The following is a 14,566-nucleotide window of genomic DNA, read 5'->3' as shown; positions in this document are numbered from 1 at the left end:
GACTTTAGAGTTTCGAACTATTTTAGATTTTGGGGTTTGGAAATTTCGGGATTTTAGAAATTCCAGACTTCAGAGTTTCGAACTTTTTTAGATTTAGGGGTTTGGAAATTTCAAGATTTTAGTTTTTACATTTTTTAGATTTTGGAGTTTTTGAATTTTTAGAAGCTTGAGAATTTTCCAAACTTTAGAATTTTAGAATTATCAAGATCTTATAGAGTTGAAATCTTGGATTCTCAATATTACAAATTTCAGAAGTTTTAATATTTCAAGATTTCAAGACTTTCAGACTTCATCTTTCTTTAATTTTTAGTATTCAGTTTTAAACTTCCAGAATTTTATAATTTTAAAAGTTTGCAATTTACTAATTGTACATTTTTAAATGTAACTTAAAATTGATTAAATGTCATTAAATGCTGTAATGTATTAAATTTTCAAACTGTGAGAACAAATTCTCAAACCTTCAAGTTCTCAAAACTCTGGTACTCGAAACTTGCATTATTTAAAAACTTATAGCTGCAATAATGTTCTATTAATTCTTCTTGAACAGCAACATAAAAAAATCTAAAAAATTATATTTCTTTTTTATCCCCTTTTAAATAAAATTTCAATTTTGAATTTACAGTCAAAGTATTAGCATACGTAAAATAGTATAATGCAAATATACAATATAAGTATACAATATATAATAATATAAGTATGCAGTATATAACATATATTACATATTATTACAATGTATTACATGGTGCAACACATGACATCGCATTTTGTCGAGAAAAGTGCAAATATATTGTCAAGATTGTAAAGGATTGTAGCCGTATAATAATTGTTCCACCACATGACCTCCATTTCTAAATGGTGGGGAGTGCAGATATCGTGAATAACATACAGGCAATAAATAGCAACTAGGAATCGAGTATAGAATCAGTAGTTCTCCAGAGATCGCTGCTTCTAGTTCTTACACCAACGTTGTTCTCAGTGAAATCTTTGTGTAAGTGCATCATCTTGCAACATTATATTAAACCCGGAAGTCACGTCATGAACGTTAACTCTTTGCGGGTGACGCGGTTTTAAACTTCACACGCTACGTGGAATATTATTGATTTCAAGCTTATTCATTCGTTCTGTAAAATTATATATTATTTGTTATAGCAAAACGCTTTATAGTTTTATTTATAGTTTTGTTTCGAGTCACAAACTTAGCGGAATTACTGTATTATTTATTGTAGTTATTGTTATTATAGTATTTGTTGTAGAAATTATTATTAGGGTATTTCTTGTAGAAATTATTATTAAGGTATTTATTGTAGAAATTATTATTAAGGTATTTATTGTAGAAATTATTATTACGGTATTTATTGTAGAAATTATTATTAAGGTATTTATTTTAAAAATTATTATTAAGGTACTTATTTTAGAAATTATTACGGTATTCATTATAGAAATTATTATTACAGTATTTATTATAAAAAAAAATGATTACGTTATTCATTATGGAAAAATTCTTATTATGTTACTTATTATAGAATTTTTTTAAAAGACTCGAAATGAAATTTTCTTCAGTGAAAAATAAGTAGTGGAAATTTTGTTTGAAACTAGTCGTTGAACACTGAACAAAATTAATACTAAATTAGCAATAATTTGTGGTTAAATTACTTACGATTGTCTGTATAATTATTGTGGAAACATAGCATGACATTTGCACAATGCGAATTTTATTATTTTTGACAAGTTTGAACACACATTCGTATGTGCATTGTTCGTGAAGAGTTAACGTTTGTTTAAGTACTATCAAGTATTCAACATTTAGTGCTAATTAATGAGCATCTGTAGATCCTCTATTGAAGTCGTTTAACCGGCATTATTCAGCTTCCTTCAGCTCTAATAGCAATAGTATTATTTGTAACTTTGCGGAAATGCCAAGGTTGCTTTACTAAGAACTTGCATAGAATGTTTTTACAATCGAACCGAACGACAGGAAAACAAAATGGCATTTTAAATTTGTACAAAATTAATAAGATACTATAAATTAGCTGTTTTGTAATTTCTATGTAGTACAAATATAATTTATTAATGTAACAGTAAAGTGTCCCAATTTTTAGATGGGTAGATTAGTCTCAGGTCTACTTTCTAACACAGAAGTTATGACCTTGACCTACGAACGGATATGTAGTTTACAGTTTATACAATGAAAATATACGAAGACCTAAAACCGTCTTCTTCAAGCTACCAAGTTTAGAATTTTCAAGGTTACTTTACACGTTGACTGAAAACTTTGCAAACTTTAAAAATTAATTTTCAAATTGATGGCACTTTTAAATGAGGCTTTTACAAGAACATATAATATACATACAGTCTTTAAAAAATTAAATTCTCTTCAAAAATTAAATTCATAATAACACGTAAAGATGCAGTTACATTCTACAAAAAGTTAAATTCTCTTCAAAAATTAAATTCATAATAACACGTAAAGATGCAGTTACATTCTACAAAAAGTTAAATTCTCTTCAAAAATTAAATTCTTAATAAAATGTAAAGATGCAGTTACATTCTACAAAAAATAAAATTCTCTTCAAAAATTAAATTCATAATAACACGTAAAGATGCAGTTACATTCTACAAAAAATAAAATTCTCTTCAAAAATTAAATTCATAATAATACGTAAAGATGCAGTTACATTCTACAAAAAATTAAATTCCCTTCAAAAATTAAATTCATAATAATACGTAAAGATGCAGTTACATTTTTAATTTTGCATTAACTAATACGTTTGTATTAAATGTATTACTCGAGCAGTTTTATCACCTACTTAGGTAATACCAATGATTAGCCTAACACCGATAAACATAACCAATAGATATAGTCGTGGGAAGCGATCTAAGATATCCCCAATTAATTTCAATGTTATGGTCGTTAAACTGGTCGATTTCACGTAGCATTGAGTTACAAATTGTCGGTGATGATTCTTTCGGAATGTTCTCGAATCTTGCACTGTCATTGGTTACGTGGCTGATTGAGACCTTCTGCCATCATTCCAACAGATACTTGTTCTGTAACCTTCAACACGTAGAACGGCAAATAAAACGAAAACCGCGATAAATATTTCTGTACTTGTCGATATTTGGTTATTTATGTATGTGAGTTTTAAATAGAACTTTTTTTCAAGACTTTTTATTTTCTGTTTAGGTAATTAGGTTGAAGCTTTATTGATTATTGTGTTGTTCGGAGCGTTTCTATAGTGATTCTTGATTAAAATGATTGATTAGAAAAATCAATTTTTAATAGCATTAGCATGATTAATATTGTAGATGTTCATTTTTAATATGTAGAAATTTGTGGAACATTTATAATTATCTGCAAAATGAATGTATTTAAAAAATTTATAATTATGTGCATATATGTATGAACTCTATAATTGTCTACAAAATTGTAGTACTGTAAATCAACAATTATTTACGAAATTAAAGTATGTATTAACTTTATAATTATTTACAAAATTAAGGTTCTATAAGGTCAGTAATTATCTACAAAATCAATGTATCTGCAAACTCTATAATTATCTATAAAATTAGAGTATGTACACACTTTATAATTATCTACAAAATTAATATGTGTATAGACTGTATAATTATCTACAAAATTAAAGTACTGCAAGGTCAATAATTATCTACAAAGTTAGCGCATGTTCAAACTGTAAAATTATCTAGAAAATTAAAGTACTATAAGATGAACATTTATTTACAAAATTAAAGTATCATAAACTCTACAATTTTTTACAAAATAAATATATGTATAGACTGTATAATTATCTACAAAATTAAAGTACTACAAGGTCAACAATCATCTACAAAATTAGCACAAGTTGAAACTCTATAATTATCTACAAAATTAATGTCCTACAGGATGAACATTTACCTACAAAATTAGCACATGTTGAAACTCTATAATTATCTACAAAACTAAAGTACTACAGGATGAACATTTATCTACAGAATTAAAGTATCACAAAGTCTACAATTTTTTACAAAATTAATATATGTATAGACTGTATAATTATCTACAAAATTAAAGTACTACAAGGTCAACAATTATCCACAAAATTAGCACAAGTTAAAATTCTAAAATTACCTAAAAAATTAATGTCCTACAGGATGAACATTTACCTACAAAATTAGCACATGTTGAAACTCTATAATTACCTACAAAATTAAAGTACTACAAGATGAACATTTACCTACAAAATTATAGTTCTACAAGATGAACATTTACCTACAAAATTAAAGTATCACAAAGTCTACAATTTTTTAGAAAATTAATATTTGTATAGATTCTACAATTATCTACAAAATTAAAGTATTACAATGTCAACAATTATCTACAAAATTATAGTTCTATAAGATGAACAATTATCCACAAAATTAAAGTACCTCAATCTCTACTTATCTGCAAAATTAAAGTACCTCAATCTCTCCACTTATCTACAAAATTAAATCATCTACAATTACGTAATCTATGAGATCCCCAGTCAACAGATAACACGATTTATGCTCATTCTACAGATTTTATCATACACAAACATTCCCCACTAATATAACATACATCTTCAATAATACACAACTCTTGTGTTAACTACACAAAAATACCAAACGAAACATTGTTAAAACCCAGAATAACAAGAGCAATAAATAAGAAAAATGACAGCCTCAATAAAATCTTGTACAGCCATTAAACATGGCTGTCACAGTTCAATTGTTCTCTATTTTTCCGTTTCGATCAATTTCTTCACCATTTATCTGTTTTGACATCCACCTATTTAAGTTTACGTTCTTCTCACCGAGTTCAATTAATCGAAACCGATTTTATTCTATTGAAAAATGGCGGATCGAAGGACGAATCAAAGTTTACCGTGGCAACATAAGTAAATACGAGATAATATACGATGTTTTCACCTTGGTACAACCTACAATCAACCGCTCTGTATTTAGCAATCAGCGACTGTGTCTCCTGTTCGATGTGCAAATTGAAAATCAAATGAATCTCGTTAACTCCATAAAAGAAGATTCCGATATCGCAAATTGTTTCTTTCTAATAATTTTTTATTAGATATAAGCAGACAGTCTTCGAATGATACTTTCGTTTGAATATGCAGATGGTACAAAGAACCTATTGTTTTAATTTATGAGCCTTTTATCTTGTTATACGAATGCTGCAGATAATGTAATCTTAAAATTGTCGTATTTTATGTAACGAGTGATTAAGGCTTATTTGTGTAGACTATTTTACGAGATAATTATTTGCAGAATCACGAGATATTTGAGAAATTTTGTTCTGAATAATTGCAATTTTATTACATGTGTTTGCGTATGGATTTATTACGCGTGAAGCAATTTTCGTAAACAGTTTATCAAATTTTGCATTTGTTACGTAACTTTATCAGATGTTTCATAACAGATATAATATATCATAACAGATATAACATTTTAACAATTACTAAAATATCTTGAAATTGTAGAATGGAACAATAAATTTTAGAATTTTAAATGTTTAAACGTTTTTATTTAGAATTGAAAATGTTTAAATAAATAAATTATGGAGTCATGTAATTAATGATTGGACAAAATTAAATAATATTGAATATTTTTTTTTAATGCAGACAATGCCCAGCTACAAGTTAACATACTTCAACGTCTCCGGACTTGGTGAGCCAATCAGGTTCATCCTGCATCAGAGTGGTATCCCCTTCGAGGACAAGAGGTTGACCTTCGAAGAATGGCCTCAAGTTAAAGCTCGTGAGTATGCTAAATGCTTGCTAAACGTGTTAGAAGAACTAGTTATTGTTAGGATAGCTAACACTTCAGGGATAATTGGAATTATAGAACTCTTTATTTGATATTAATAATTTTGCGAATTCTGAAATTTTGGAGTTTACAAGTTTTTGAGGTTCTAAATTTTCGAATTTTTGATTTTTGGAATTTCTAAATTTATAGATTGCTATATTTTCCAATTCCTGAATCACTAAATTACTGTATTTCCGAATTTCTACATTTCCAAATTGCTAAATTCTTGAATTCCTAAATCTCTAACTTGCTAAATTCTCGAATTCCTAAATCTCCAAATTGCTAAATTTCTAAATTCTTAAATCCCCAACTTGCTAAATTCCCATATTCCTAAATCCTCAACTTGCTAAATTCCCAAATTCCCAAATCCCCAACTTGCTAAATTCCCATATTCCTAAATCCCCAACTTGCTAAATTCCCAAATTCCCAAATCCCCAACTTGCTAAATTCCCAAATTCCTAAATTCCTAAATCCCCAACTTGCTAAATTCCCAAATTCCCAAATCCCCAACTTGCTAAATTCCCAAATTCCCAAATCCCCAACTTGCTAAATTCCCAAATTCCTAAATTCCCAAATCCCCAACTTGCTAAATTCCCAAATTCCTAAATCCCCAACTTTCTAAATTCCCAAATTCCCAAATCCCCAACTTGCTAAATATCCAAACTCCTAAATCCTCAACTTGCTAAATTCCCAAATTCCCAAATCTCCAACTTGCTAAATATCCAAATTCCCAAATCCCCAACTTGCTAAATTCCCAAATTCCCAAATCCCCAACTTGCTAAATTCCCAAATTCCTAAATTCCCAAATCCCCAACTTGCTAAATTCCCAAATTCCCAAATCCCCAACTTGCTAAATTCCCAAATTCCCAAATCCCCAACTTGCTAAATTCCCAAATTTCTAAATCCCCAACTTGCTAAATTCTCAAATTCCCAAATCCCCAATTTGCTAAATATCCAAATTCCCAAATCCCCAACTTGCTAAATTCCCAAATTCCTAAATCCCCAACTTGCTAAATTCCCAAATTCCTCAATCCCCAACTTGCTAAATTCCCAAATTCCTAAATCCCCAACTTGCTAAATTCCCAAATTCCTAAATCCCCAACTTCCTAACTCCCCGTATTCCTAAGTCCCCAACTTGCTAACTTCCCGTATTCCTAATTCCCAACCCCCTAAATTCCCGTATTCCTAACTCCCCAACTTCCTATATTCCCAAATTCTTAAATCTCCAAATTTCTAAATCTTCGAATCCCCAACTTTCCAAACCCAAAAATTCGCAAACTCAATACTCCTCAAATTTCCAACACACCATTATCCCACATTTAAAAACTGCCCAAATTAAAAAGTTTACTCCAGAAAAATTGATACAAAATCGCTAGAAAATCTTTTTAACCATTTATTGTTTATATTTCAGAGATGCCATTGGGTCAAGTACCAGTGCTCGAAATCGACGGTAAACCACTTTATCAATCAAAAGCCATCAGCCGTTATCTCGCGAAGAAGAACAATCTCTATGGCTCCAACGACCTTGAAGCGTACGAAATTGACGCCACCATCGACACCCTCGATGACTTGAGAACTGGTGAGTATTTCTTTTAAACATGTAATATACTTTGAAATTATTCAGCAGTTTTAAGTGAAATCGTATTTCTACAGCCTTCTCGCAATATTATTGGGAAAAGGACGCTGCAGTCAAGTCAAGGTTGAAGGAGACCCTTGACACAAAAAAACCCTTCATTCTTCAGAAACTTGACGAACAAGTGAAGAAGAACGGAGGATACTTCGTTGGAGGAAAGGTAATTTACTTCTTACAGTAAATTTATTTATTTATTGTAGGCATTTGCTAATTTGGAAATGTGGAGATTGATGTGGAGATTGGGGAGTTGAGAAGTGGGAGGTTTACAGATTTGGGGAGCTGAGAGTTGGGAGATTTAGATATTTAGGAATTTGTGAGTTGGAGAATTTAGGAATTTGGGGAGTTGAGAGTTGGGATATTTGGGAATTTGGGGAGTTGAGAGTTGAGATATTTGGGAATTTGGGAAGTTGAGAGTTGAGATATTTGGGAATTTGGGAAGTTGAGAGCTGGGAGGTTTAGAGATTTGGGGAGTTGAGAGTTGGGAGGTTTAGAGATTTGGGGAGTTGAGAGTTGGGAGATTTGGATATTTGGGAATTTGTGAGTTGGAGAATTTAGAAATTTGGGAAGTTGAGAGTTGGAGAATTTAGAAATTTGGGGAGTTGAGAGTTGGAATATTTGGGAATTTGGGGAGTTGAGAGTTGAGAGATTTAGAGATTTGGGGTGCTGACAATTGAGAGAGTTAAATATTTGGGAATTTGTAAGTTGGGGAATTTAGAAATTTGGGGGAGTTGAGAGTTGGAGAATTAAGAAATTTGGGGGAGTTGAGAGTTGGGATATTTGGGAATTTGGGGAGTTGAGAGTTGGGAGGTTTAGAGATTTGGGGAGCTGAGTATTGGGAGATTTAGACATCTGGGAATTTGTGAGTTGGAGAATTTAGAAATTTGGGGAGTTGAGAGTTGGAGAATTTAGAAATTTGGGGGAGTTGAGAGTTGGGATATTTGGGAATTTAGGGAGTTGAGAGTTGGGAAATTTAGAGATTTGGGGAGCTGAGTATTGAGAAATTTAGATATTTGGGAATTTGTGAGGTGGAGGATTTAGAAATTTGGGGAGTTGAGAGTTGGACAATTTAGAAATTTGAGGGAATTCAGAGTTGATATATTTGGAAATTTGGGGAGTTGAGAGTTGAGAGACTTAGAGATTTGGGGAGCTGAAAATTGAGAGAGTTAAATATTTGAGAATTTGTAAGTTGGGGAATTTAGAAATTTGGGGGAGTTGAGAGTTAGAATATTTGGGAATTTGGGGAGTTGAGAGTTGGGAGATTTAAAGATTTAAGGATTTGAGTATTGAGACATTTAGATATCTAGGAGTGTGTGAAATTTAGGAATTTGTTAATTAGAGAGTTGAGGGACTTCGGGGAGTTTAATTCAAATTAAATTTGATTCTAATTTCTAAATTATATTTTTGCAGCTGACCTGGCCAGACCTAACCTTCGCTTCCCAAGTTGAGATGTTGAACTCCATCAACGAATCCGACGTGACCGCTGGATACCCATCACTACAGAAATTGGTGCAGACAGTGAAATCCTTACCAAAGATCAAGGCTTACCTGGACAAACGCCCAAAGACCCAATTCTAAATTCGACAGCAAGAAAATGATCACTAATGTCTCATCATTCCTTTCATAAACGATTTCCTCCTTTTGTTACATATTTGATACCAAAAATACCATTGTGATTAACACGTTGAATTACTGTTTACAAGTATTTGTGCGGCAATATATCGAGACTCTGAAGTAAACATCTTTTTCTAAATTTAAATAAAAAAGTTTCACATTAAATGTGATAACTGGTATTTAATCAACGTGTTGAAATGTATTTAAAATTTATATATTTTGTTACATAATTATGTGTTTAATAATAAATACATAATGTTTACTCGAATGTGTTCTTATTTTATATTCGAGGAGGAAGTTTCTTTTTGCGACGGTGATTGATGGTTAGGTAACTATTGATTTATCGATTTTGTGATAAGAAGGGGATGTAAATGTGCGTTGAAATTATGATTAATTATATCGTTTGTTACGACGTGGGGCAGCGAGGGTTGGTCTCTTTTAATTCTGGTAGAACGGGTGTATGAAGAACTGTTTGATCCAGTTTTCTCGTATGTCAGATATGAACATTAATAATTTGGATTCTTGTTTAACAACTGAAATCTCTGTTGTTTTTTAATATTGATTAATATTCAATTTATATTAGTACACTTGCCTTAAATTCATGGGGGCAATATATCGAGACTCTGAAGTAAACATCTTTTTTTGTTGCTTTTTAATATTGATTAATATCAATTAATATCAATTAATTGATATTAACCAATATTAAACATATTAAAAATTATTATATTAATAATTTAATTTATATTAATAATTTAATTGTTAATATAATAATTATTATATTAATAATTGTTAATTAAACAATTAACATATTAATATCGATTTATATCAATTTAGTATCAATTTAGTATCAATTGATTAATATCAATTTAGTATCAATACAAATTGCAGTGCAAACTTAAAAAATGCTCAACAAATATTTACAAAAAATTAGGGTCAAAATTACTATCAGGTGTGAGTAAAAAGTACAAAATGTAGTGTTTCGTAAAATAACAAATTTCGTTGTATAAATTTCACACTGTACAAATAATATTCGATCTTACAGTTCAATTTATTACCAAATTGTTTAATAACATTTCCATTTGTTACTAAATATAATTACATTGCACTTTGAAGTACAAATGACAAAAGTCAATAAGTAGCTCATCTGCTCTTCCGAAATCTGTTAACACAATATCGTCAAAACGAAAAATCAATACATTCTTTAAATAGTAACTTATCAATTATAATATCGTTACAGCTATACACACTTTTCTTTAAATTATTTGGATACAAGCATTTAGATCAACACTTTCATCAATTTTACGCTTTAAGCTTAAAATTTTGTACAATGACATCTTTTAGAGAACTGGAAAATACTTTATTATTTGCTTTTCAAATATATTTTTTGTGTTTTCAATTTTTCAATTTTTCAGTTTTTCAATTTTTCAATTTTTCAATTTTTCAGTTTTTCAATTTTTCAATTTGTCAATCTTTCAATTTTTCAGTTCTTCAGTGCTTCAGTTCTTCAATTCTTCAGTTCTTCAATTCTTCAATTCTTCAATTCTTCAATTCTTCAATTTTTCAATTTTTCAATTTTTCAATTTTTCAATTTTTCAATTTTTCAATTTTTCAGTTCTTCAGTTCTTCAATTCTTGAATTTTTCAATTTTTCAATTTTTCAATCTTTCAGTTTTTCAATTTTTCAATTTTTCAATTTTTCAATTCTTCAGTTCTTCAATTCTTTAATTCTTCAACTTTTCAAATTTTCAATTCTTCAATTTTCCACTTGAATAAATTATCAATTCTTCAATTCTCCAATTTTTTAGTTTTACAGTTGTTCAATTCATCAATTTTTTACTTTTAAAATTATTCAATTCTTCAGTTTCTTAATTTTACAATTATAGAGTTATTCAATTTTTCAACTTTTCAATTCTTCCACTTTCCAATTTTCAATTTAAAAATTGACAACTTCTCAACTCCTTTAGTTATTCAAATTTTCATATTCAATTTTCAATTTCTCAATTCGTCAAGTTCAAAGACTCCAAGTATTCAATTATCAAAATTCTCAGATTTCTTTGACCATCGTCGCTGAACGTCTACACAGATCGAAAGTTTTCTTAAGAAGTATCTCTCGTAAGAAGCTTATGTGTCCGTTTCCGGAAACGTGGGTCAAGTAACCAAGTCGCAGTTCAATTCGCCCATGTATCTTGCTAACTCCGTTCCAGTAAACTCAGTTTCGTCGAAATCCTGTAAACTGGAGTTGCTGATGGTGTTCGCACTTTCGATACTTGGGTGACTCTGAAACCGCGGTTGCTGCTCGGTCGTCACTTCCGGTTTCGACAAGGGGATGGTTGGCACCTTTTGCTGGTGCGAGAACAGTCCTTTGGTTCCTAGTCGCAATCGTTCCGCTATTATTCCTGTTGAAATTCACAAGTTTGGAAATATGGAAAATTTAGAAATTTAAAAAATGTCAAACTTGAGGAAAAAATTTTGGAATCGAGAAATTTTATGATTCTTAAATTATAGGTTTATATATTTTCAGGTTGATGAACTTAAAATTTCTTAGATTGAGGAACTTGGAAATTATTAAGTTGAGGTATTTGGAAATTTTGAAATGAAGGAAATTAAAAATTTTTAAATTAAGGAAATTTTGAATTTGATGGACATAGAAATTCTTAAACTGTAAAATAGCAAAATAGTGCAAAATTGTAAAATTGCACAAAATTATAATTTTGAGAATTCTCAAATTATAAATTATAAAGCTCCCATATTACAATCTTGAGAATTTCCAAATTTTAGTCTTGAGAATTCCCAAAATTATAAGCTTGAGAATTCTCAAATTATAAATTATAAAGCTCCCATATTACAATCTTGAGAATTTCCAAATTTTGGTTTTAGGAATTCCCAAAATTATAAGCTTGAGAATTTTCAAATTATAAATTATAAAGCTCCCATATTACAATCTTGAGAATTTCCAAATTTTGGTCTTAGGAATTCCCAAAATTATAAGCTTGAGAATTCTCAAATTATAAATTATAAAGCTCCCATATTACAATCTTGAGAATTTCCAAATTTTAGTCTTAGGAATTCCCAAAATCATAAACTTGAGAATTCTCAAATTACGAACTATAAAACTCCCATATTACAATCTTGAGAATTTCCAAATTTTAGTCTTAAGAATTCCCAAAATCATAAACTTGAGAATTCTCAAATTACGAACTATAAAACTCCCATATTACAATCTTGAGAATTTCCAAATTTTAGTCTTAGGAATTCCCAAAATCATAAACTTGAGAATTCACAAATTATAACCTATAAAACTCCCACGTTACAATCTTAAAAATTTCCAAATTGTAATCTCAAAAATGTCCAAATCAGCTCAAAAATTCTCAACCTCCAAAAATGTTTCAATACACTAAAACAAGTAATAAAAAATTAATTTTACCAATAGTGACAGCCCTAGGTGGAGACTGCATCTTCAAGAAGCACTCGTTCACGCACGCGGCCGCCATGTTGTTGTTTCCTTCGTTAAAACTTCTGCTGATCGAAGTCATCAAGGTCAATTGGCTGGAATTCGATCCTCTGGAGGCGCTTCTACCGTATTCCCTGTGATTATTTATTCTGTTGATTTTCGAGGTCGATCGATTGTCTTGGCTCCTTCGTTCTAATCCATTCAGATCGTTCGAGTTCGTTGGACGTTGAACATTCGCCGTCAGCTTTTGGTTCTCGTCGCTGACGGATATTGATGGCGAATTTTGACGATCGTCCGCCTGCCTCGTTGTGGACCTTGGATACTTTGACAGGCTGCTGTAAGTCGGCTGTCGAGGGATAGACTTCCGCGAGGACCACTTCCGCCCGCAGTGATTCGACAACATTGACTGAAAGTTAACTTTACTTTGGTTAACGCACTCTGTTCTTTTCGTGACTTATACTTTTTTATTATACTTATAGTTTTTCTTTCATTCATTTTTATTTCAGTTTTGTTCTTTTTTGCTTTGCTTTATTTTATTGTAATGAAATTGTCTAACATATTATCTCTTTTTATTTGGTTAATTGAAAGTTTATAATCATAATTCTAAAGCATTTCAAGTTTGAAGAATTTTGATTTGACTTCTTAATTCTTAATTAAGAATTTTGATTTTTTAGTAAGCGTTCATAAGATCACTTGTTGGATGTTATTTTACTTGTTCATATATTGTATATGTTGTATAAGTTACAATATGTATTTTCTTCAATATATGAAGATTAAATAAATTGTTCATAAACAACAGAATATAATTTGTACTAATATGTGAATATTTTACCATTAATGTCTTAGAACGTATATCACAATACGTACTTCATTTTATGAACAAATTAAAAAAATATATACATACAAGTTCAAGCACATATTATTGTATTTATACAACACACAACTCATCATCAATCTCCTACAATTATATCACATATTACAACACGTATTTTATAAAAAATTATTAAATCGTTCATATGACTGTACACATGAATTTTGTATTTCTTATACAAACATCTTACTCTCTAATTAACTGAATACTGATAGAATCTTAGCTCAACACGGAAGATATGAATTCCTTGAACGTGCAAGAACATGAAAGTTTAATGAAGAATTCTCAAGTGATAACTCACCTTGAAGGCTTCTCTAAATTTGTTGGACATGATGTTGTACAGCAACGGATTGACCGTCGTGGAAAGGTAATAAAACACCCCTGACACGTATGTGAGGATAGTGTAGACTATTACGACGACGTCTTCCGGTTCCCCGTTTGTATTCTGCGCGTAGACAGCCAACAACCTTTGGGCGTGGAACGGCGCCCAGCAAATGAAAAATGCCACCACCACTGCAACTGAAAAGACAACGTTCCGTTCTATACGCATAGAAACACATTGTGATCGATAAACGAGACCTCAATTCAATAATATCTAAACTAACTTTTAAATTCAACCTCGTAGCAGCGTATTACGACAATTTTCAAACCGTACATTCCGTAAAAACCGTGATAATCGTAAAAAAACAGTCTCGTAATAAGAAAAAGAAACCTGTTGTACGTAAGAAACAAGCATAACTGAAATACGTAAGCCATAATTCCTTCCATATGAAATATTTGGTTTAAGTCGAACATTATTGCCATTTTTCTACCGCTCATTTTGACGTTGATTTATTCCGAGGACAAAAGAAAAAACAACTTTGTAAGGAATAACAAAAAATGATAGGCGCGAATAATTATCCGAAAAAGATATACGGCTATTTCTAAATTCGTTTGTATATTCTTTCCATTTTATTTAGACACCGTACATGAATATGCAACGAGACGCTCACTGACAACCGGGAAAGATTATTCGGATGAATTTGGTTTCTTGAAAGATGTACGACGTCTTCCTATTTATAGATTGCCTGTTCGATAATCAAATGCTATTCAATAAATAAGAATTCACTGACCACGCGTGGTAATTCAACGCGTGGTAATTCGATGCGTGGTAATTCGATGCGTGG

At 30.5% G+C, this 14,566-nt stretch overlaps 2 protein-coding genes across 12 annotated transcripts in view; one reads left to right on the top strand and one right to left on the bottom strand.

Annotated features, from left to right (window-relative positions):
• Positions 1 to 834: 834 nt before the first annotated feature.
• GstS1 (glutathione S-transferase S1) lies at positions 835 to 9,341 on the top strand. Its single transcript, XM_003703908.3, has 5 exons — positions 835 to 988; positions 5,652 to 5,787; positions 7,247 to 7,414; positions 7,489 to 7,628; positions 8,876 to 9,341. Exons 2-5 carry the CDS (start codon positions 5,655 to 5,657, stop codon positions 9,041 to 9,043), a joined length of 609 nt encoding a protein of 202 aa, XP_003703956.1. The 5' UTR covers positions 835 to 988; positions 5,652 to 5,654; the 3' UTR covers positions 9,044 to 9,341.
• Positions 9,342 to 10,051: 710 nt separating this feature from the next.
• Positions 10,052 to 14,566, bottom strand: part of LOC100878560 (pyrokinin-1 receptor) — a 36,278-nt gene continuing 31,763 nt past the window's right edge. For 10 of the 11 annotated variants that reach the window (XM_076534011.1, XM_012286719.2, XM_012286721.2 and 7 more), the window contains 3 exons: positions 13,702 to 13,919; positions 12,503 to 12,935; positions 10,052 to 11,474 (listed from right to left, as the gene is read on the bottom strand). In XM_076534011.1, the coding sequence (XP_076390126.1) occupies positions 11,227 to 11,474; positions 12,503 to 12,935; positions 13,702 to 13,919 (899 nt within the window). In that variant the 3' untranslated portion in view covers positions 10,052 to 11,226. The remainder of the gene's footprint in view (positions 11,475 to 12,502; positions 12,936 to 13,701; positions 13,920 to 14,566) is intronic. The other variant, XM_076534016.1, reaches the window with a different exon arrangement.

Source organism: Megachile rotundata, chromosome 7 (assembly GCF_050947335.1).
Source record: "Megachile rotundata isolate GNS110a chromosome 7, iyMegRotu1, whole genome shotgun sequence".
NCBI lineage: Eukaryota > Metazoa > Arthropoda > Insecta > Hymenoptera > Megachilidae > Megachile > Megachile rotundata.
The sequence above is the reverse complement of the archived record's forward strand: the minus strand, read 5'-3'. Positions and strand labels throughout refer to the sequence as shown.